The sequence below is a fragment of the Carica papaya genome, chromosome 2 (genome assembly GCF_054855325.1).
Source record: "Carica papaya isolate Zhongbai chromosome 2, ASM5485532v1, whole genome shotgun sequence".
In the NCBI taxonomy this organism is placed as follows: Eukaryota; Viridiplantae; Streptophyta; class Magnoliopsida; order Brassicales; family Caricaceae; genus Carica; species Carica papaya.
Genome location: NC_142310.1, coordinates 37,232,624 through 37,255,235, shown reverse-complemented (window position 1 = coordinate 37,255,235; position 22,612 = coordinate 37,232,624). Strand labels below are relative to the sequence as shown.

General features: G+C 34.8%; 3 protein-coding genes across 15 annotated transcripts; 2 read left to right on the top strand and 1 right to left on the bottom strand.

Moving 5' to 3' along the window:
* Positions 1-1,470: 1,470 nt before the first annotated feature.
* Positions 1,471-11,669, top strand: NUDX25 (nudix hydrolase homolog 25). 2 transcript variants are annotated; one of them, XM_022040547.2, is made up of 6 exons: positions 1,508-1,914; positions 3,618-3,668; positions 6,412-6,504; positions 6,969-7,063; positions 10,076-10,187; positions 11,345-11,669. In XM_022040547.2, exons 1-6 carry the CDS (start codon positions 1,849-1,851, stop codon positions 11,447-11,449), a joined length of 522 nt encoding a protein of 173 aa, XP_021896239.1. In that variant the 5' UTR covers positions 1,508-1,848; the 3' UTR covers positions 11,450-11,669. The 2 variants fall into 2 exon arrangements, with proteins under 2 accessions (XP_088070745.1, XP_021896239.1); XM_088214619.1 differs by lacking the exon at positions 6,412-6,504 and having other exon boundaries at positions 1,471-1,914; positions 3,618-3,672; positions 6,973-7,063.
* Positions 11,670-13,362: 1,693 nt separating this feature from the next.
* On the top strand, positions 13,363-18,847 carry MPK17 (MAP kinase 17). 8 transcript variants are annotated; one of them, XM_088214613.1, is made up of 12 exons: positions 13,363-13,694; positions 14,021-14,088; positions 14,379-14,615; positions 14,993-15,401; positions 15,506-15,633; positions 15,868-15,927; positions 17,110-17,259; positions 17,386-17,541; positions 17,660-17,797; positions 17,913-17,986; positions 18,262-18,363; positions 18,444-18,847. In XM_088214613.1, the coding sequence occupies exons 4-12, from the start codon at positions 14,996-14,998 to the stop codon at positions 18,712-18,714; spliced, it is 1,485 nt and encodes a 494-aa protein (XP_088070739.1). In that variant the 5' UTR covers positions 13,363-13,694; positions 14,021-14,088; positions 14,379-14,615; positions 14,993-14,995; the 3' UTR covers positions 18,715-18,847. The 8 variants fall into 8 exon arrangements, with proteins under 8 accessions (XP_088070739.1, XP_021896302.1, XP_021896303.1 ...); XM_022040610.2 differs by lacking the exon at positions 14,379-14,615 and having other exon boundaries at positions 13,364-13,587; XM_022040611.2 differs by lacking the exon at positions 14,379-14,615 and having other exon boundaries at positions 13,364-13,694.
* Positions 18,093-22,455, bottom strand: LOC110813467 (uncharacterized). Of its 5 annotated transcripts, none has more exons than XR_002539479.2 (5): positions 21,996-22,447; positions 21,702-21,783; positions 21,502-21,618; positions 19,248-19,426; positions 18,093-18,676 (listed from the first exon to the last, which is right to left on the bottom strand). XR_002539479.2 is itself a non-coding variant. In XM_022040620.2 (5 exons), the coding sequence occupies exons 2-5, from the start codon at positions 22,109-22,111 to the stop codon at positions 19,376-19,378; spliced, it is 366 nt and encodes a 121-aa protein (XP_021896312.1). In that variant the 5' UTR covers positions 22,112-22,141; positions 22,341-22,455; the 3' UTR covers positions 18,093-19,375. The 5 variants fall into 5 exon arrangements, 4 of the variants coding, with proteins under 4 accessions (XP_021896312.1, XP_021896313.1, XP_021896314.1 ...); XM_022040620.2 differs by having other exon boundaries at positions 18,093-19,426; positions 21,996-22,141; positions 22,341-22,455; XM_022040621.2 differs by having other exon boundaries at positions 18,093-19,426; positions 21,996-22,141; positions 22,322-22,451.
* Between the last annotated feature and the right edge of the window lie 157 nt (positions 22,456-22,612).

Genomic DNA, 22,612 nt, shown 5'->3' with positions numbered 1-22,612 from the left:
ATCATATTAGGTAGTATGTTAAAGGTTTAAAAATAAAAAATTAGTAAAAAAATAAAAATTCTCTTATTCGTTGATTTAAACGAGCGAAAATTTGATTAAAAATTATTTAAATTTATTTTGTGCCAACATTAATCATAATCTCTTATATTATTTTAAAACATCAATATATAATGAATCTAAATACATTATGAAATAAATTGTATCGATCTTTTAAAGATAAAAAATGATAAATTAATAAGAATATAACTTTTTTTATATTTTATTTATAAAATTCAATAAGTTAAATTTTAAAATCAGTTTGATTATACAAGATATATTCATAAACATATTTTTTATATATTAATTCGCATTATCACTTGAGATATTATAAATAAATTTTAATTATTACTTGATAGTATATTTAGTCTTATACTTTAATAACTTAATATTTATAAAAAAATACTTGTTAAAATTACGAGCTTATTTTAAGGTTGTTTATGCACTAATAATAATAATAATAATAATAATAATAGGAGAATAAATTATCCTATATAAGTTATGTGCACCGAGGAAAATAAGGGGGATGAAACATTTTCTCTCTAAGGTGTTTTATTCACTGTAGCTCTGACCACCCATGTATGTTTTATTAATCTACAAATTGTTTTAAATGTGTCTGCAAACACATATTAAAAATTATAATAAAATTTTAAAATAAATAAAATATTAATAAAAAGTTAATAAACTAATAATAAAATATCATAAAGCTCGGCAGATCACATTTGCTTTATTAGCAAAGAAGGACAACTGTGAACTAGAGGTGGAGTATTAGCTTGTTATTTTATTAATTAAATTCTATTGGTAATCGGTATTAATTAAACTATTTGATCATGGTTAATGTGTTTCATCATCAGAAAAAAAGATCCTGGCCCACTTTCTCTCTTTAACGTACAATCGTCGTTCAAAAGTCAACGATGCCCACTTACTCTTTCTTCTGCACAGCACTCATAAAGTCAACGCCTTCCATGGCCCACTAGGCTCTCTTTGGTTTCTCTGTCTTTTACCTATTTTCTTCGCAATTTCTCCCCCCCTCGCTAACTGCTTCACCGCGACTCCGCATCGACTGCTCTTCACGCGCCGGCTCAGATGTTAATCCCCTATGCGCTATACTTACATATATCACACCACACCTCTATTTAGAAATTGTCCAAATAAAATTGTCTAGTAACGCTGCAACTCAAAATTTTCTTCTTTTAAAATATTTATTGATCCAGCCATGACAATGGTTCTAACATGGATTTGCTTGTTCTTGGCGTATTGTTGACTCACTGTAAGATGAAAATTTCTTTCTGTTTGTCTTAGATCTTAAAACTTTAAACTCATTTTCATTTTTTTTTTTATTTTTTCATATTTGTAATAAAGAGAAGTCGAAACTTAGACAAATCCCAGTTTGTCCTCGTTCGTTGAACAAAACTAAATTAGGAACATGTAAGGACCATCCCATCCTATAACATTTTCGATCAGCGGCACGCGCCTGACAATACAGCCTACGTGATTTCGGAAATAAGAAACCTGGCACAGGAGGGGTGCGCAGGATAAGAATCATCAGGGGGTTGGACTTTTTAACTAAGAAACAGCCTCGTGTGCTCTCTATAAAACGAGTCGTGGCCACCCATTTTCACCGCCTGTCATGATCAGCGTCACTTCTTCCCATAAACCCTCCCCACGCTCTCTCTCCCCTCTGAATTTCTGATAGCGATCGTGGCATCCACTCCTCTCTCTTCCACTCTCTCTCTCTCTCTCTCTCTCTCTCTCTCTCTTTTGGCTCTGAGGAGCAGTGCCTGATATTCCTATCGGTTATCAAAATCATCAATGGAGGATTTGCCCTCTGGTTATCGCCCCAACGTCGGCGTTTGTCTCATAAACTCCGATAATCAGGTACAGTCCAGATTCTTCACCTCACTCTGTCTCGAGTTTTAGATTTTTTTTCTGTCTCTATCTTAGAATTTTTTCTGTCTTGTTGTCTTCTTTCTTTTATTTTTCCCTGAAAATCAGTGGTAGAATCGCACGAAGCGGATTAGTGAAGAAGGAGAATCGTATAGTGAGTGCATAAGAGTGTCGAATTTGATTTTTTACGTGTATGGACATGTGGAATGGTGAGAGAAAGAGAATGGAAGAGGGAGCTGTTATGAATTTTGAATGGGAAAAATTGGTTAGGTAACTTGCTGTGTTTGACCCTGTTTGCAAGTTGTTGGAAAGAAATTTAGCCAAGTGATTTGATCTCACTAACTAACAAAAATAAAACAAAAAAGAAAAAATAAGGCCCTTGAAAGTTGGTTATTCAACTCAGATTTTCATAACTCTGGAAGATTCTTGTGGGTTTCTTTGTCTATTTGATAGAAAAGTTTCTGAATTAATTACCATTTGAACTACGTTTTTTTAATAAAGTGTTTAGAGGAGAAACATCTTGCCAGTAATCACCATCTGTGTTTCGGATTTGTGGCCGTGTTAAACAAGGAAATTCGAAATTAGCATTTGGATGTATAGGCTCGTAATCCTGTATTCTTCTAGGAAAAAAGGTGACGCTGAGGTTGCTTATTTCTGCATATAAGCGGCTTTAAGTATCTTTCTCCAAATTGCTGCCTTGGTAAGAAGACAACATTTATTAGGCTACCAAAAGTAACTTTAGGAAGGAAAACCTCTTATTTCTAATAGCTTAGGTTCTTTCTATCTTTAATATAATAAACTTACTTAACTTCCTTATATCCACATAAAATTAATGATAAATATAATACTGTAAGTTAACGTTATTAGGTTACCAAAATTAACTTTAGGAAGGAAAATGTCTGATTTCTAATAGACCAGGTTCTTTTTTTTTTATCTATATAGATTTACTTAACTGACTTCTTTTATGTCCACTTAAAATTAATGATGATATAATGCTATAAATTGTAAAACACTTGTAATATATGTTCCAGTAACTTCTACAAAGAAATACGCTTATTTTTGAAATCAACACTTTTTTAAAAGGTATAACTGCTTAATTTATTAAAAATATTTTAATTTAAGTAATTAAAGAACATTATAAACACATTTCTTTCAGCCATCTCAGACACTACAAACAACTAATCCATGTGCGATATCCTAGAGTAGGTGATTAATCCATGTATTTCTTGGGTCTTGTTCTTAACAAATTTCACAAAGGAACAGTAAGAACTTTAATTATTTGAACATGTTCAAGGGTTTGAGTTCAGCAAATAATTTTTTCATTGATTGAGTTACAAATCCATACCACTGATGTACAATATTTTAGACCTTTTGGAGGAGACATTTTATTAACCATTTGTTTACTTTGTCTATAAATGAGATTGCTCTGGAGAAATTATATTACTCTTACTTAACAATTTGGTCAAGGGATCTATGCTGTTCAGGTTGGTCATAAATTAAAAAGAGAAGAATCTGTAATGAAACAGTAGTATGATTTAATTCTTTGAGATGTGTCCAAATCTCATTTATTTGTCCGTAATTTTGGATTCATAATCTTTATGCAGGAGAAGCATGGTTGGTAGTCAGTGTATCTGCTTTTCTCCATTCTGTATTGAGAATTTCAAGAAATGCTGACAATTTTGATTTGCTTGCAGGTTTTTGTGGCTTCCAGGTTGAATGTCCCAGGAGCATGGCAGATGCCACAGGTACCTTGGTTGATGATCTGTTTCCTCTGAAAACACTAGTTATTATTACAGCACTTATCTAGTGATATGAAAATGTTAAAAGTATAAATTGTAAAGACTTCATGTCTACTAATTTTTTTACCTGGTTACTTCCGACGTAATGTGTAATTTATCATGGAAGTGACCTGTCTATGCATAACTATTCTAGACATGACTAGTAAGGCAGTGGGTTTAAAAGTCATATGCACATCTAGATGATGTTTGGCTTAGCTTATATTTTTTTTGAAAAGAAAATTATAAGCTCTTCAAGAGCTCAAAATATTTGGCGGAATTTTGGTAGTTATGAATCCCTTATAAGTAAGGTAGTCTATAAGTTCTTTAATGTCGTTTATTAGAAGTTGGTAGAGGTACTTTTTCTATAAGAGCTTATAAACTTTATAAAATAAACAAATTGAGGTGATTAATGAAAATTACCCTTAAAATGATTAAATATTTTTTCCCTACTCACGTGCTTCTATGTTGGAGATGGAACTAGAGTCATGTTTTGGGAGGATACTTTGGTAGGGGATCAACCTTTGGCCAACAAATTTCCAAGGCTATACAATCTTTCAGCCAAACACAATACTCATGTGTCCATGTTTATCCAAAAATGGAGGGGAAGAACAGCTTGAGATTTCCACTTTACACACAACACCCTATCTGATAGGGAGTCTTCCGACATGTCATCTCTATTAACCACATCAAAATCCGTTAACATTACACCTCAGCCAGACAGTAGTCCTGGACCCTTGAAACATCAGGAATATATACTTGTAAGTTGTTGTTCAATCACCTCATAAAAAACCTTAGTCACTCCTCCTTTCCATATTGCCAAGGCTTTTTGCAAAGTTTCAGTACCTTCAGAGTTCAGATTTTTTTTTTTGAACAGCCATCCATCTGAGGTTCAACACAAATGAAATGCTCCAACTCCATCGTCCCCATCGTGCATTGTCTCTAGATGTCTTTGTAATGTGCTTTATAGTTAGTGAAACCCACTCCACCTTTTCCTACATTGCAGCATAGCCTGGAGGTTGCGGACAAAATTGTTGAGATTTTTTAGCCTTGTTATGAGTTGCATCCAACTGTGGAAATTTTAATTCCTCAACTATCTGTGGAGAAGGGTAAAGGTTGAAGATACAGAAGAGAAAGGATGAACCGTTATTGAGAGAAAAGTTGTAATTTCTATTAGACTTCTTGATTGTTTCTATATTCCCTCAATTTCACTCTGCTCCTATTTATTTCCTCTAGTAGGAACGAAAGAGACAAAAACAATTAAGATTAAACAATCCCTACATCTCCCTATTGACACCTTAGCCATACATTTCACCAGATCAGTCATACATTTCACCTGATCAGTCATACATTTCACCCGTTTCGGACATTGTTCCCTCCATGAAAATAGTCCTTGTCCTCAAGGATTCATGTTAACCTGAAGCTAATCCACTAACATCCTGATCTTTTAGATCTGCTTACCAATTTAGAACAATACTAATTTGTAAATGTGATATTTGATATATACCAAACATCCTTCACTCGGCTCCTATTATTGTTGAAGCTCTGTGTTGGAGTCGCTTTCTGCTCAAATTGAAGCTGTGTCCAGCCTTGGAAATTCACATTGGATGAAGCTGGTGTAGACGGAGAGAAAAAACCTCCAGCATGTTTGCGGCGTCCTCTTCAACTCCTCGATTAGGTGCTTCCACCTGTATTTGCTCTCTTCCCAGAAATCAATTTGGAACTTTGATCTTATTTGTAGCTTGTTTGCAGCATCCTCGTCAATTCCTCGATTAGGTGCCCCCGCCTGTATTTGCTCTCTTCCCATGAATCAATTTGGAAGTTTGATCTTATGTTCATCATTTTTTTAGGTTGAAGTATATTAGAACAGAAACAACGGAAGGAGAAACTGGAGAAAAGAAAAGCAATTAGAAGGAAGATGCAAAAGGAGAAAGCATAATCACCAAGGTCGAAATGGCTCCCGTACCAAGTTGTTAGGAACCTGGCTTGATGCATGCAGAAACTAAGGAATAAGAAGAGTTACAGTATTAAAGGCTTTAGCAGAAGATAAGAGCATATTCAGGGAGAAGAAAGGTTGAAAATACAGAAAAAAAAGGAGGAATTGTTGTAAAGAGAAAAGCTGTGATGTCTGTTAGACTTCTTGTTTTTTCTATATTCCCTCAATTTTCCTCTGCCCTATTTATTTGCTTCTAGTAGGGAGAGAAGAGAAAAAAACAATTAAGATCAGACAATCCCTACATTTCCCCAATGACACATCAGCCGCACATTTCACCTGGTCAGCCATGCATTTCACTTGGTACTGACAGCATCATGATCAAGTTGCCAAAGTTTTCCTTTATTTGTTATGTGAGGTGGTGGTGGAGGATAGGAGGTACATTAATTTGTTCCTTGCAGTAACATTATAAGTGTGAAGGTGATTGTTGATGTGCTTTTCTTGATTTTGGTAACATTTCCAATTTGAGTTAGCCATATTTTTAAGGAGATTAAAGGCTTGCCATTGGGCTGGATTCATTTGATACTATTCAAAGTCTTCATTGAGATTACTTTGCCCTCCCTATCCACCAAGAAATTTGGTCTTATTCTCATGACTTCTCATCTTCCTTGTGGTGCTTTGTTTTAGGCCATTCAGCAAGTACAGTATAACATAGTCATTTTATGTTGTCTGTATATCCTAGAGTTGAATTTGACTCTCAGTTTTCGGATTGTAACTCAGGGTGGTATTGAAGATGGTGAGGATCCCAAGACAGCAGCCATTAGGGAATTGCAAGAAGAAACTGGAATTGTTTCTGCCGAAATTATTGCAGAGGTTTGTGGAATGATGGTTCTCTTTTACTTAAATTAGCGGTTTGACGCTGTTTATGGCACTGGCAATACATATTCATGGGTGGTTTCCCTATGGATTTTGTAGTTTGTGAAATTATATTTTTAATTGAAGGGTTTGATTGATGGTAATAAATTATTAATTGTGAGGTGCATATATTGTGATCCAAATGCGAAGAATGGGATTCAAATTCAGGTTTATGTTTATGTTTCTTAGACGAATAGAATATCAGACGAGAAATAAAATTTCTCTTCCATATCTGTGGTTTTGTGATATATTCTGAAAGAATCTTTTTGACTTTGTTTAAACTACTGTACCAAGGTGATGGAGGTTGTGAGAAAATAAAGTATTTTATGTCAAGAATCATGTGCAAGCTTAAGATGTGTTTAGGTGTGTGATATCAGAAACCCTTTTTTGTTTCATTTTCTTAATTAAGATTATGGTTGCAGGTACCACATTGGTTGACTTATGACTTCCCTCCCGCTGTGAAAGCCAAAGTGAATCGTCTATGGGGGGGTGAATGGCATGGTCAGGCACAGAAGTGGTGTGTGTACTCTTTCTTCCTCTCTCATCTGCCCTCACTCCCTAAGGTTCACAAGATAATTCTTCTCACCATCCTTTCGTAGTTTTGGTATTTCCTTATCTTCAGTATAACAATGTGATGAAAGCTTTAATAAACGTATTTAGTACAAATAAAATCATTTGCCTGAAAAAAATCTATTATATGGAAAGTTCCATCTGGGAAAGAAATGCGAGTCCGTGAAAATAGAAATCAATTTTAAACAAGAAATTGTAATACAAAAAGGAAGAAGAATATGTGATATAAAATTAAGGAATGGGAGTATGTGTGAATAAGCGTATTTAGTACAAATAAAATCATTTGCCTGAAAAAAATCTATTATATGGAAAGTTTCTTCTGGGAAAGAAATGCGAGTCCGTGAAAATAGAAATCAATTTTAAACAAGAAATTGTAATACAAAAAGGAAGAAGAATATGTGATATAAAATTGAGGAATGGGAGTATGTGTGAATAGAAAGTTTGAACTCCTGTTCCTTGTAGTGTTGCTCAGTTTATTGCTTTCTGAGATATAATAGACTGGTGATGGACATGTCATTGGATGGAAACATGTGATGAAAGTTGTCTGTCTTTGGGGGGTTTATTTCTTGAAAAATTTTGGCTGTAAGTGTAAGGGAAGCAAGGCCTATGCATATTTCCTTGCAAGTAACAAGAAACCTGGATTTTGTGGACTATTTAGTGGCTGGTTGACAACCAGAGGAGGAGATGATCCTGAATCTTAGATGTGTGCCTCTCTGTTTTCAAGTTGTTTCTGGGTTGAATATAAACTTGTTTAAGTTTGAACTGGTGAAGTTGGGGAATAGGGGTGATGGCAACAGGTTGGCAGAGGTTTTTGGTTGCAAGTCAGTGCAGTTGCCTATTAACTACCTGGGTGTACCATTAGGAGCTAAATTTGAATATATGAGAACTTGGGCCAGTGATTGACTTATTTCAGAGGAGACTTGCAGGGAGGAAAAAGAAATTTTTTCAAAAAAGGGAAGGTTACCACTTATCAAAAAACACCTTTATCCATCTCTCTATTTATTTTTTATCAGCATTGACTATTCCTGTTAAAGTTGCTAAGAAATTGGAAAATATTCAATGTAGATTTCTATGAGAGGATGATGAGAGGAGTAGAAAATATGATTTGATTAAATGGGAAGAAGTGAAAAAACCGGTTAGTAGGGGTGGTTTGGGTCTCCGGTCTATGGTGGGTCTAAATAGAGCCTTATAGGGGAAGTGGTTGTGGAGATACTTATCTGAGGAGAGGAGGTTGTGGAGTCGGGTCATTGAGGTGAGTTGGGGACACTTGTTGGGTTATGGAGTGATAGGGAGGTGGTTAAGCCTTATGGTGTGGGGCTCTGGAGGAAGATCAGTTTGGGGCATTCCCAGTTCCTTATCTGTATTCAGTGGAAACTCGAGAGGGGAAGTATCATTAATTCTTGGGAGGATGAGTGAATTGGGAGGGGAAAACTTAGTGAGCAGTTTCCAAAAATTTATGCTTTAACTTTAAGGAAAAATGTGGTGAGGGGTTGATGGGAGGAGTGGATGGGACTTTTATTTTACTAGAAACCTCAATGATGGGAGGTTGAGGAGTTTACCTTGCTTCTACAGATATTGGCCGATGTACACCTGGAAACTTCCAAGGACAAGGCTGTATGAAAATTAAAGAAAGATGGTGTTTTTACTGTTGAGTCTTTTTATGATTACTTGGCCAACAGTGATGTCGATGGTAAGAGTTTTCCGGCTTTACAGATTTGAAAAGTGAAGAGGCCTCCGAGAATTGCTTTTTTTTGCCTGGAAAACTGGTCGAGAATGTATTCTCACTGTTGACAAGCTGATGAGAAGGGGTCATATTACGGTCAATGGTTGTTATTTATGTAAGGAAGCGGCGGAATCTTGCAATCATCTTCTTCTTTGGTGTCCGCTGACTAATATTGTATGGTATATGGTATACGGGTCATTGGGTATCAATTGGGTTATTGGGGGTTTTGTCAAGAATGAGCTTTGGGCATGAAATGGGATTTGGAAGAAATCGAAAATTGTAAATCTAATACCATTAACTATATTTTGGGTGATTTGGGAAAAGAGGAACTATAGAGCGTTTGATGGGCGTACCGGGGATTTGGGCAGGATTAAAGATAGGTGGATTCATACTTTTGGGATTCTAATTCTAGGGCATGATTTATATGGGTGGGATAATTTTTGAAAGGTCTTTGATGTTTTAACTAATTACCTTGTATAGGGGCGACACTCCCTTGGTGTCTTATACTTAATATACATTGTTTTATCTCAAAAAAATTAGTGGCTGGTTGAACTCTAGAACCCATGAACTTGTTCTTTCTCCTGTTAACTGCTTTTTATTTCTCCTTTCTTGGTAAGGTTTAGAGTGGGGTTCAGAAACCATTTGAATAGCTTTGCTTCATGAACCTGTTTTCACTTGATTACAGAACACCTCTCCTGGTCCCTTTCTGTGTAGATCAGTGGCTTTTGGTCCTCTCTCCCGGCATAAACAATGAAGCTTTCAATTGAATTACTTACGAGCTGAGACCATCTTCGTAATTATGTTCCCCTTTTTGGGTGAAGCTATGGAAGTTAAGTCATTGGAAGACTAGGATGGCAAAGTGCCAATTCGATTTGCAGGCATGGTGGTAGCTACTTTGTTCACTTTTTTTTTTGAGATAAAGCTACTTTGACCACCTTCTTTGTGAATAATGAAGTCAAACAGCATCCAGCCATCAAACTTCATCTAAAAACTTATTTATTATACATATGTATATATATGTACCTACATGTAGGTAACAATCTAAAACATGTGATTTATGGAAAAGCTGCCCATAGAATTATAAACCAACGATTTTCATTAAGTTATCTGTAGTTACTGATAACTGTTACCTGAACAGTTTATATATACTTCTGAGGTAGAAAAAGTGCTGGAAGATTCACTATGTCCTTATCAATAATATATTTCTCACCTGATAACATATTCTGATGGTTACAGGTTTCTAGCAAGGTTAACAAATGACGACAGTGAAATCAATTTGGGAAATGGTGAAGCTGATCCTGAATTTGCAGAGTGGAAATGGGCGAGCCCAGAAGAAGTTATTGACCAGGTTAGCAATAGGAGTTTCATTATGATATGCTTGAAACAAATGGATTCATTAAAGTCATGCAGTTCATTTGTAAATATTAGATTATTACCTGAAACCGTATGGTTTTAAGAAGAGTTGCTCAATAAAAATTGATATGCTGCAACGGTTCTTTTTTTTCTTTTTTAAAATATAGAAATTACTATAGATCATTATACTTGTCAGTGTGAGATTAGATCTCACATGAGCAGATAGGGCATAGAGAATAGCGATGGAATAATGGTCAAAACTAAGCTATAGATTTTGATACTATCTTAGATTTTTTATTTAGTTCTCTATAATGTTAGAAAAAGCTATTTATGAGGTATATAAATTACTGTGAGTCTTAATACTTGATCATCTTAAAACTAAATATAAAAATTCTATTCTAGATGAGTTTATATTTTAAATTTTATCTTTAAAAAGTATATTTTAAATTTTATCAAAATTAATGAAGTTTAAAATATGTTATGGTTCTTAAAAAAAAAGATAGCTAAGAACCATAAACTTTCAAAACATAAACTTGAACTGATCTGTTACGATTTGTCTTTTAAAAAAAAAAAAATTGAGTAATTCGGGACACATGAGACAAAAACAAAACTATTTAAATGCGACCTGATTATATAATATATTTTGTAATTTTAATTGAAATACATATAATATATATTTTAGTTTGGTGTATATATAAAAACGTATACTTTATTTTTAATTAAAAATAAAATTTTAAATTTAATTTATATATACTATATTTATAAATGATTCGACTTGGATCAGTTTTATTGGAGACTTGGTAGGGTCGGAAAAAAATAAATTTGTTCTGGGGATGGGTTAGAATTTTATATATTAAAATTGGGGGTTCAGGCTTTATCAAATTTTAGTTAAGTATAAAAGGATGTAAATTGTATTAGAATGCATTATGTTTACATAAAATTCTGTATAGAACTCCAAAAGATGTTCTATGAAAGAAACACATTTCAAATTCTGTTAAATTGATGCAATTTGAAATATGTTATAATTTTACAAAAAAATTTATATGAAGGTCATTTTGCAAAATTTGTTCTAAAGTGTGGCCACGGTTTTAGAATTCTTTGTATCGATATACTATGCTAGCTTGATAGTCTTGGTAATCCATGATCACGCAGGCTGTCGACTACAAGAGGCTAACATATGAGGAAGTTATGAGAACCTTCAGTCCTTATTTCAGGGATGATGGAAAAGCTGCTAAATGTAAATCCACAAAGTGGTGAATGGTTTGAGTGTGCTTTTGTAGTTTTCTCTGTGTTTCTAATAGAACCGATGGAATTTGGTCTTGTTCTGTTCTTTTGTTTTTTGTTTTTTATTATTTTTTGAGAAGGAACATGTTAGGTCTTCGTCCTCTGTACATTGACTTGGCAGTTTAGAACATAACTTTTAGACTGTTACTTAATTGTAATAAATCTTTGTGGAAAAAGGAAATTCATTTTTTGATGCTTTTATCCCAAAAAAAGACTTTGCGACTGCTTTCTAAATGACAAGCTGATATCGCCAAGGTCGGTACCATTATATCGGTCCAATGAGCTAAGTTCAGCTGGTTTTCGTAGTCACCAACTTTGTTTACTGGCAGGAGGATTTAAGACTGAAAACTTTACAATTATAATGTAAACGTGATTTGTTGCTTTTAGTTTTTTGTTAAAAAATTATGAAAGAGAAATTTAGAATCTATCAATAACGAGTTTCTTTAATTCTTAAATGACTATAATTAATTTTTAATTATGAAAGAGTATAAAACTTATAGATCATAAATAAAATTGAAAATTTAGTAATCAAATCTAAGGTAAAAACAGCTCATTTGGAATTTACCAGAGAGGACAAACAATTTGGGTGAGATGCAAAGTCTTCCTTGTCAGAATAATGATTGGGCATCATTTTGTTTTGGCAATAGGTGAGCTGGAAGCAAACCTAGTGAGAGAGAATAGAGGGGTTTGGCCTCGGGACATGCTGAATCATAACTGGAACAAGCTGTGCGTGCATAGAAGGATGCGTGTGGTCAGTAGAATCAGAGAGAAGCCAACAGGTAATTATTGGGAAAAAAACTCAAACACAAGGGAAGAAGAGTAGATCATAGTGGTAATGGAAAGAAAGAAGAATATCAATTTTGGTTGCACCTGAATCAAGAGTAGCGGATAGTATTTTATGTGTGGGTGTATGTGTATGTATACGGGAACAAGGGGGAGATTGTATAATCTGTAGGCCATTTTTTCAAATCCTATTTGATGGAAATCATTTTAGTCACCAGATATATTATAATACCATAAGATCGGTGTGTCTTTTGCATATTTTCAAGTGAATTCATGGGTTACACTATCAACAAAATCTGAATATATTGGCACAGAAAGTTGGCTTGTCAGAAACTGGTGAAGGTTATTTCCATTAGCCAAAGAAATGGATGGACATGGCGGGAAAGAACATGCAAATGTCATATTCTTTTTCTAGTGATGAGTAATTTTAGTAGATGAGATTTAAATATTAAAATTTGCGTGTCGTGATGAGCGGAATCTGTCTCTTTCTCAAAATTATGCTGGTCAAAATCCTAACAACATCCGGTTCTTAGTGTCCATTCGATGATATTTTCTGGGAAGAGAATAATTTTGGAACCCGGTGCCAGACTTGTGCTTCAATGGGAGGAGATGATGAGAAAGCATATATCTAGGAAAATAAATTTTACCCCAAAAAAATATTTTGAATCGAACGTATTGTAGATTTATAAAAAGATTATTTTGTGAAATTCAAATATATTTGCTACTTTAATTGAACGCAAAAAGGAATTGGTGGTCTGTATCACAACTTAAAAACCACGGGATGGGTGGACGGATACTGGATTTAGAAGAGATTGTGGTCTGGTGATGGTGATGGTGATGTCATCGCAAGACGCGTGTCAAATGATAGGCATGTAGGGCCCACTTTCCACAGCAACATGGCGTCGCGATGTTCTGGTATGGACATGGTCCGGTTGACAGAATATTTGATTTTTTTTATGCTCGGGGAAATGATCAGATGCAACGCAGCCCAGAGAATGAATCTGCAAAATACGGTTGTTATTATATAATATTATTTTGTATATTTTCTTTTTATTTATTTATTTATTTTTAACGGTCGTTAAAGTAGCAGATCGCATATGAGCTATTGCAGCTCCTATTTTGATCAGCGTCAACAAAGGCGGAGCAATCAGGAGTCATCGCCGTTGGATTCTACTTCTCCTAGTGATGCGTAACTGATCCACTGATTGATCGATCACTAGCTCGCTTGCATTTGTCTGTTTAACGGTCTGCCACCACCAAATCGTCTCTCTCTCTCTCTCTACACCTCAGTGTTCTGCCTGGATCCATGAATTTTGGGATAAGACAAGGTTCTCGCAATTCGTGGAAAGATATTGCTTTTATTCCCCTGTTGAGTTCTGTCATTTTCCCCAACTGATCTAGTTTGTCTTAATCTATCGTCTTCTCTCCCATTCGAGTTCTCTCTCTCTCTCTCTCTCTCTCTCTCTCTCTCTCTCTCCTTTTTCTTTTAATTCTATACCATTTTTAAATTGCCGCGTTAGATTTATGACTTCTTGGATTTAACATATTTCTTTTCTGATATATATGTTCTGATTATTTACGGCAACAGTCCAGTTGACATGTTTAAATTTTATCCCATATGAATATTTCGAAGCTTTTAATTGATCAATTAAAAATTTAAAACCGTGTATTTCCGGGTTTTCATATTTTATTATATACAGTGAAAGGTTTGTATGCTGTCATTTCTTATCGGGTCTCTTTCGGTCGTTTTCTTCTCGCTAGGAGATTCGTGGAACAACTTTCTCTTCCTCATTTTTAGTTTGGGTGGAGAAACAGTACGCTACTCAGAGGTTCGTATATCGATTCTCTTAACATTAATTTTTTTACAAGTTTTATCTTGCGTATGTTCCTGGTTTTATTCACGAATGATAGGGGGCTAAACACTTCTCAAAACAGTCATGAACCTGCGTTTGTATATGCTGAAATATTATATGATGCCGGCCTTTGCGCACATGTTTGACTTTTAGTTTATTTGGAAATTAGAGTTGGATTATTATATCATGTGGTGAATATTGCATCTCTCTTTCATAGTTCTAGCAGTTTGCTGCTTTAACAGGACACTGATTTCAACCCTGTTCAGTGTTTGGAACTTGCGGCCATGAAGATTACAGTTTGGCGCTATGACCCTGCATTTACAGAATGTAACAAATTAGTCTTAGAATCTTGTACTCGCTTATGCTTACAGGAAAAAACAAGCCAACAGAAGGAAAGTTCCGGCTTTAATTGGCTGTTTACTGCTTAGCTAATATTTACGTTCACTATCTCAAGGGTATCAGAATGGATGTGCTGTTCCATCTTTAGGAAGTCCACTTGAATTGTATGTGGGATACCAAATTATATAATGGCTGTTTATTACTATTTTCAGTTTTATTATCAATTTGCCCATCTCTTTTGCAAATTTCTTGAGTCATTCTGCTCTCTGTTCAGCACAGGATTCCCGAATCGCTTTGATGTCTTTACAAGTTAAACATACAAAAACGAAATCTAAAAAATGCAATAACGTTATTCTCTTTTCCCCTCCGTAGTCCCTTCATTTGAGTGGAAGCTGTATGTAAATACTGCTGTCCAACAAAATGTACATTTAGATTTTTTTTCCTTCCAGAGCACTGACATTTCAGTAGGATAATTTAATTCACTTCTATCAATTTTTTGTTACTTCTTTATGTGTTTGTTCTTACATCTGATCTAATACAGATCATGTTTGACAAAGATTTTTTCACCGAGTATGGTGAGGCAAGTAGATATGAAATACAAGAAGTAGTTGGCAAAGGTAGCTATGGTGTAGTTGCATCAGCAATAGATACACATACAGGGGAGAAAGTTGCCATTAAAAAGATGTCTGGCATCTTCGAGCGTGTTTCTGATGCTACACGAATTCTAAGAGAGATCAAACTCCTTAGGCTGTTACGTCACCCAGATATTGTTGAGATCAAGCATATAATGCTACCTCCTTGTCGGAAAGAATTCAAAGATATATATGTTGTTTTTGAGTTGATGGAATCAGACCTTCATCACGTTATAAAGGTAAATGATGATCTCACTCCTGCTCATCATCAATTCTTCTTGTACCAGCTTCTTCGTGCTCTAAAATATATACACACAGGTTCGGTTTCTCTTTATCTTGTTTTTAGAATTCCTTTTTATGCTCTTTCTTTTTCCACTTCAAGAATGACGCTGATTGCTTTCTTTTCTATTCTTGATTCATAGCTCATGTTTTCCATCGAGACATAAAACCGAAAAATATCCTTGCTAATGCGGACTGCAAACTCAAGATCTGTGATTTTGGGCTGGCTCGTCCATCATTTACCAATGCGCCTTCAGCCATTTTTTGGACTGTACGTATCTCCTTAATGTTCCTATATCTTCGAAGCTATTTCAATATTTTCAGCTCCTTTTTACATGTAAACCACTTGAAAAAGAAATAGAACATTTGATAAATTCTATTGTGGGTGTCTGCACGTGTGTGTGTGTAGGTGTGCTAAAGAAATAGAGCATTTGATAAATTCTATTGTGGGTGTGTCTGCACGTGTGTGTGTAGGTGTGCTAACCTCATTTTTGCTTTTGCCAAGGATTATGTTGCTACTAGATGGTATCGTGCTCCTGAGCTCTGCGGGTCATTCTTCTCCAATGTAAGTATATTATTAAGAAAATGTTTATGATGACTTGGTTTAAACTAGGTGTATGATAACTCGCTTTTTGATTAAGGTTCATCGGCTTTATTCTAGTAAGGATTTAAGGAACCTTATAGATATTTTGATTGATTTGTGAATAGTTGTAATCGGGTTGCACGCACTTAGTGCTCTTGAGTATATTCATTTTTTCTTTCCAAGCATACAATTATTCTGTTTTATCATTAAATTCAATAAAAGTAGATATGCATATCAAGTTCATAAAATTAGTTGAAGGGTTTAAATTCAATTTTAGAAATCTAACCATAACTATCAATAAATGTATGATAACTTATCCTAGTTTGACCCAACGTATTAATATGTTCATTTGTATATTCAATTCAGAATTGATTAAAAAGGAGAATATGGTAGCACCTTGATATTGCAGGCAATTGAAATACCTCTGAACTGTTTATGGTCATTTCTGCTATTTCTCTGTTATGAGGTGAACTGCAAGCTACTAGTAATCTTAATGGTTTACCTTGAGGCTCTTTTTTTCCTTGAGCGCCTCTTTTGTGTCTTCACCATCAAGATGTAGTTGTCCATGTTATGAGAATTTCTAAGATGCAATTCCATTTCCATAGAAGGAGAATGCAAAGTGTGATTAAAATTTTGGCTATCTCTTTGTACCATAGTCCTGAAATGTTTAACTACTTTCTTGTTTGGTCATTGTATATCATCATGGAGAAGCAGAACACAACATATTAAAATATAATGTAAAAAATAAAATTAGATTGTTGCTTATGGTTTTAGGATAATTTGTCAGTCAACAAATCTTTTCATAGGACATCAAAGCTTAAGGTCATGAATTTCAAATCTAGAAGTGATTCATGGTTTTTTATCAGTTTATTCTCACAGCAATGTTAATACATGAAGTTCTATTTCTCATTTGCAAGCGCTTTGAGTAAGAAGAATGGAATTGCTTCCGTCTAGTATCTTTATGTCTTTGGTAAATTTACTGGAGATTAATTATCTGTAATGGTTCACCTTGATTTCCCTTTTTTTCTTAATCTCAGAATGGATTATTTTCTTCAGCAAGAGTTATTATTTTCACTTCTTTGTTATGAGTTGTATTGAATTATTATGGGCTAACTTGCTTTAAGACCTCAGTGGTAGTTTCTCTAAAATCTTTTGTTTTTGCAGTACACCCCTGCGATTGATATTTGGAGCATAGGGTGTATTTTTGCAGAACTGCTAACAGGAAAACCCTTGTTTCCGGGGAAGAATGTCGTAAATCAATTGGAACTTGTGACTGATTTGCTTGGCACTCCTTCCCCTGAATCCATTGCAAGGGTTTGTTCTTTTTTTTTGAGGGTCAATATTTTATCTAAGCTTGTCACTGATGTTGAATGGTTTTCTTTAATTGAACTTTAATTTTTTATTCTAAAGTTGTTTGTTATCATCTTTACAATACTGCAGATTCGTAATGAGAAGGCTAGGATATTTTTGAATAACATGAGGAAGAAGCCACCAATTCCTTTCTCCAGAAGATTTCCTGATGTAGATCCATTGGCTCTCCGGTTACTTGAACGTTTGGTTGCATTTGATCCTAAAGATCGTCCAACTGCTGAAGAGGTAAAATGCAAAATCTGGTATTTTTGTTGCTTTCTTTTATATTTTGTTACCTGCTTGAATCTGTTTGAACTGACTTTATGTCTCCTTCATGGGCCTGGCAATGAATCTCTTTCTGAAGGCATTAGCTGACCCGTACTTTCGGGGGTTGGCAAACTTGAACTATGAACCATCCAGGAAACCCATTTCAAAACTTGAATTTGAATTTGAAAGGAGGAAATTGACAAAAGAGGATGTAAGGGAGCTAATTTATAAAGAGGTACAGTCACCTGCAATGATGCTTGTTTCAGATTTATTATGTTCCGTTTCTTGTTTGAGTTGGATTCTTGCCCTGTTACCCTGTGTTTACAACATCTAAATTTACAAACCAACAGATTTTGGAGTACCATCCGCACATGCTGCAGGAATACCTTCAAGGTGCAGATGAGACTAGCTTCATGTATCCAAGGTCAGGCACTTGAATATGTGTCCTCCCGATGGTTTAATTATATCGAACTAAATTGTGGAATCCTCGCAGCTGATGTGAAAATGAATTTTCTGTTTCACTCCTGCCTTTTTCCATTTTGCTAAATAAAATGAAATTGCCATTTCTTTGCAAAAGCACTTTCTGTACAATTTTTGTCACTATCAAGCCAAGATTAGCTCTCATTTTCTTGTAGCCCTGAATGTCAAATATTTGTCCATAGAAGCACTATTTTGACGAGTATTCATTATGATAAACAGTGGAGTTGATCAATTTAAGCAACAATTTGCATACCTTGAGGAAGATTTCGGTAAGAGTGGAAAATGCTGTGTGCTACAGAGGAAGTATGCGTCATTGCCCAGGTGAAAAGTTGGGAAAGAAACTTGTTCTATCTAGTTAGTTACATTTTGTCCTTGTAACTTTTTCCTGTTATTTTCTGCAGGGAGCGTGTCTGCTCTTCCAAAGATGGGATTATGGATGAAAATAGTCATTCAGAGAAGCATAATACCTCTTCAGCTACACGTGCAAGCCTTAAGAGTCCAGCAAAACTCCAGGAGTTAGTAGGAATACAATATACTCCTACAAGCACATTGGCTCCGCAGAAAAGATCTGGTAAACCTAAGCGGCACCCATGCCTCTTCAAGAGTAATAGCTTCACTGCATCAACATGTGGAGCTGTAATAAGAAAAGACCGTGAGGTATGGGTTAAGTGATCTTATATCGATCGCTTCTTTTGATAAGGAAGTAATGATGTATGAGAAGAGTGGTTGGTTTAAGTGAGAAATCTACTTTAGCTCATGAACCATGGGATATTTTTCTTCTTAATGAAATTGCATTATCATTCAAGATTCAGGCTTCAGCATTCTGAAGAGCATGAAAGCCCTTGATCACGTGCTATGACTTGTAAATATATATTGTCCTATACTAATTATAGAAAAAGTAAACATTAGCATGATTGATGGGAACACATAACTTTTAATTGTATTGCCAGATCATATTATCGCATGTAATGCTATTTTCTTTATCATGTATGCTAAAAGCATGTAACAAATTTTTTCTTAATCTCCTGGGACTGCGGCAATTTTCAGTTCAAATTGGCTTGAGCAAATGGCCCTAGCTAAGCTAATAGAAATACCAAATGGCATGCTTATATAACATTTACAGGTACCCTAACAAGTGCAGATATGAGTACCAACAGAAATGAGGGGAAAGAAAAGAGAAATAGGATTAGTGAGGATGTTTTAACTCCGTTCATCTACTAAGTGAAAGCAGCAGTGGCATCACAGATTTCATCAACTCTTCCCTTGTTGATAGATTTGAAAACTTTTCCCTGAGACGTTAATTTGTAAACTGCCTGTTGATTGATATCTCCCCCTAACCGCTTCCATCAAGTTGTCCAAGGGAAAGGAGGTGTGCCATATATTGCTGCAGAGGATAGAAGTCAGAATGGAAATAGAACTATGCAAATATCATGCTATCCATTTCCAGACTCAACCATTATGCTCAATCTCAACCCTCCACCTTCAAACAATGATAAGCATAACAGCGAAATAATGAATAAAAGGTAATTCAAAGAACAAAACCAAGCAAGTTCCATTAGAATGAAGACAATCAAGGAGTAGGTTGATGACTGGAAGGATTTAAGGTGAAGATTTGGCTCCCATGTAATCCACCATTAAAGGCTAAGTGTACCTTCCACAATCAATCCCTTTAGAACACAGGTCAAACACCTCTATTTTACCACAATATAAAAATAATAAAGAAGGAAAAAAAAAAGAATGTCACCTCTCAAATGTAGAGCAAAGCACCAACCTACTGTGTTTTTGTTGCTCTTGAAATTCTAAAAGAAACTAGCCATTGGAGAATATATGATGATGATTTGAAATTTGACACAGATTTTTGTTAATTCAAAGTCCTTAACTCTGCTAGCTGTTAGAGAAGGTTATGCAAGATGAATATTCAGATTTATAGTAACGTTTTTGAATTATATATACCAAATTCCTTGTTTAGACTAGCAACTGGAAATGCTTTTATCAGATCCCATAATTTACTTGAAGAAATAGAAGGACCTAATAATTCCATTGCTGAGAACTTAATTTTTGGATTCATTCTTCCATATTTTGAGGTTCTTCCCCTCTATATATAGGAGCCATTGGCTAGAAACACAACAAGATTCTAGAGAGAACAAAAAGTAATCTTGGAAGAGAGAAGTGAATAAGAATTATTGTGCTTAAAAATTGTGTAACCGAGACTTCAAGAGATCTCAATATTTTTCTTTGTTTGAGTGATTCTAATACTAGACTTGAGTAGTAAGTTTCGCCTAAACCAATTTAAAATGTATTATTTTAGACCTAGTGGGAGTCTAAACTTAGGAAATTCGTTCTAAGTCATTGAATATGTAAGAAATTGGTTCTAACTGAGCTGATAAAAGTTAGTCAAAATGGTAGATGCAGAGATCTGAAGTCCAAACCATTATAATACTTGTTCCATTTACTTTCTTGCTGTTAGTTTAGTTATCATTATTTTTATTGTAATAACTTTTTTTTAAGACTATACACCTACCTTTGATCACCTAATTCAGCCCCTCCAGGAGTTAAACTATTATGAATATTTATTCTATTTATGTTATTGTTTTTATTTTAGTTTATCATTAAGTTGTGAAGACCATACGCCTTCTTGATCATGTATTCATCTCCTCTATAGGTGTTCACCATATGTGCCGACGCATGCTTCGACTTTGTGGATTTGTATTAGTTTATATAAAGTGGTGATTTAGAATACATCATAAGTAACTACATGTTTGAAAATCTTCATTGAAACCATGGCTTACATACTAGCTACCAAGGATACAAAAGAATAAATTAACATGGGATTTCTTTGGTTAAGTGGAACAAAAATTTTGTTCAGAAAACAAGAGGATCTTGTTCTTGCATTAAGGAAGAGCACATGTTCAGTTGAGAAGAAAAACTATGATATCATACTTCAGCTTAAAGCAAAAACTGTCTCAAAATAAAGCTGAAGCTCAAGTTCGATCCAAGATCAATAAATAATAGTGTTTGAGGTTGGTTATTGAGAGAAACAGACAAGCTTGAGGTGATTTTCGGCAATTGTTTGAAGGAACCACCATATGCAACCAACAAAAGTAATATCACTGACAATCAGATACCAAGTTTAATTAAGCAACACAACTTTTTTTATTAATGAAAATGAGCAAATCAATTTACTTTAATGAAATTTCTCATTTCTGAATGACTTGTTTTGTAATGGTTTTTAATGCAAAGAGAACACTTACTCACAAGCATCACAAATCAAATTTTAGTTTAGCAGCTCAATTTTTAATTGACACTCAACACAGTACAACAATATCTGCATGCTTGAAAGGAACAAACCGAAATATAAAGACAGGAAAAATGCCATATATATATGCATATGTATATACTTTTTCTGTCTGCAACTGAATAAAGAATGTAATAATCCATAACTAGCATTATGCTACTTACTGCATGATATGCATATGGTGATTTCCCTTGACGCTCAAAGTGTTTTGCCATTATGCAGAACTCAATCGGGCCCCATTCCTCCGATTCAAAGCAATTGCCAAGCGCGGCTTTATACAACTACAGATTTAACAACATAAGGTCAGATCCAAAACCAACACCAACAAAATGTCATTCATTACTTTCTCAAAAGACCACCTGACCTTAGCTGTGTCGGTTAAAAGCTCAGTTCCAGCTGGGTAAGACGCATAGAATTGATCAGCTCTAGAATACCCTGCCCTCGTTCTGCAACACCAAAATCCACCACAAAACATGAACAATACAAACAACAAAATCCAACAAAGAATAAGACTAGATACAGAAAATCCAAAAAGGGGAAAAAAAAAACAAAGAAACCAATGTAAAAAGAGGAACAAAAAATGTAAAACATCATAACCCAGTACAGTTTAACGTCACACAAGGGTTACAAATAAGCTTTGATATTAATTCTGACTCACGTGTTGTTTGTGTAAGCATAACTCAGCACCGCAACAAAACAATAGAATCCAGTATAAGATGCGATCCTCCGGAACTTCTGAATCTTTAATATCTCCTTGAATCCATCGTATAGCATCTTGATTGCTGATTTTTAAAAGGTGTGCGCCTGAAAATTGAAGCGCAGTTAATAAGTTACCGTTGAGATATTGTATCGAACACGTTGCGTGCGTTAATAAATCGCAGCGTTTCCCTCCCCACAAACACAGAAAGCTTGCAACTTTTCGCCAAACACGCCAGCTCTGTAAATGTTGTCAGTGTATCGTAGAAAACAAGAGACGGGACAAACCATTACTGATAAAACATACGAATGTAGGTAGAGTTGATCGGATAAGAAGAGCAGCTCTGGCTTTGGCAGCCGGGTCGCAGAAGATTGTGGCCTGGAGTATGATGACTTAAATAAAATGGGAACCTTAAAATAAATTAAGAAATATATATATAATAAATGCACTTATATTAAATATCTCTCTTTAATTTTTAAATTTTTAAAAACGTTCTATTTAGATAAATTTTATTTAAGAATTTAGTAAAGAAAGTTTTCATTCATCTTTATCTAAAACTTCAAAATCATTTTTATTAA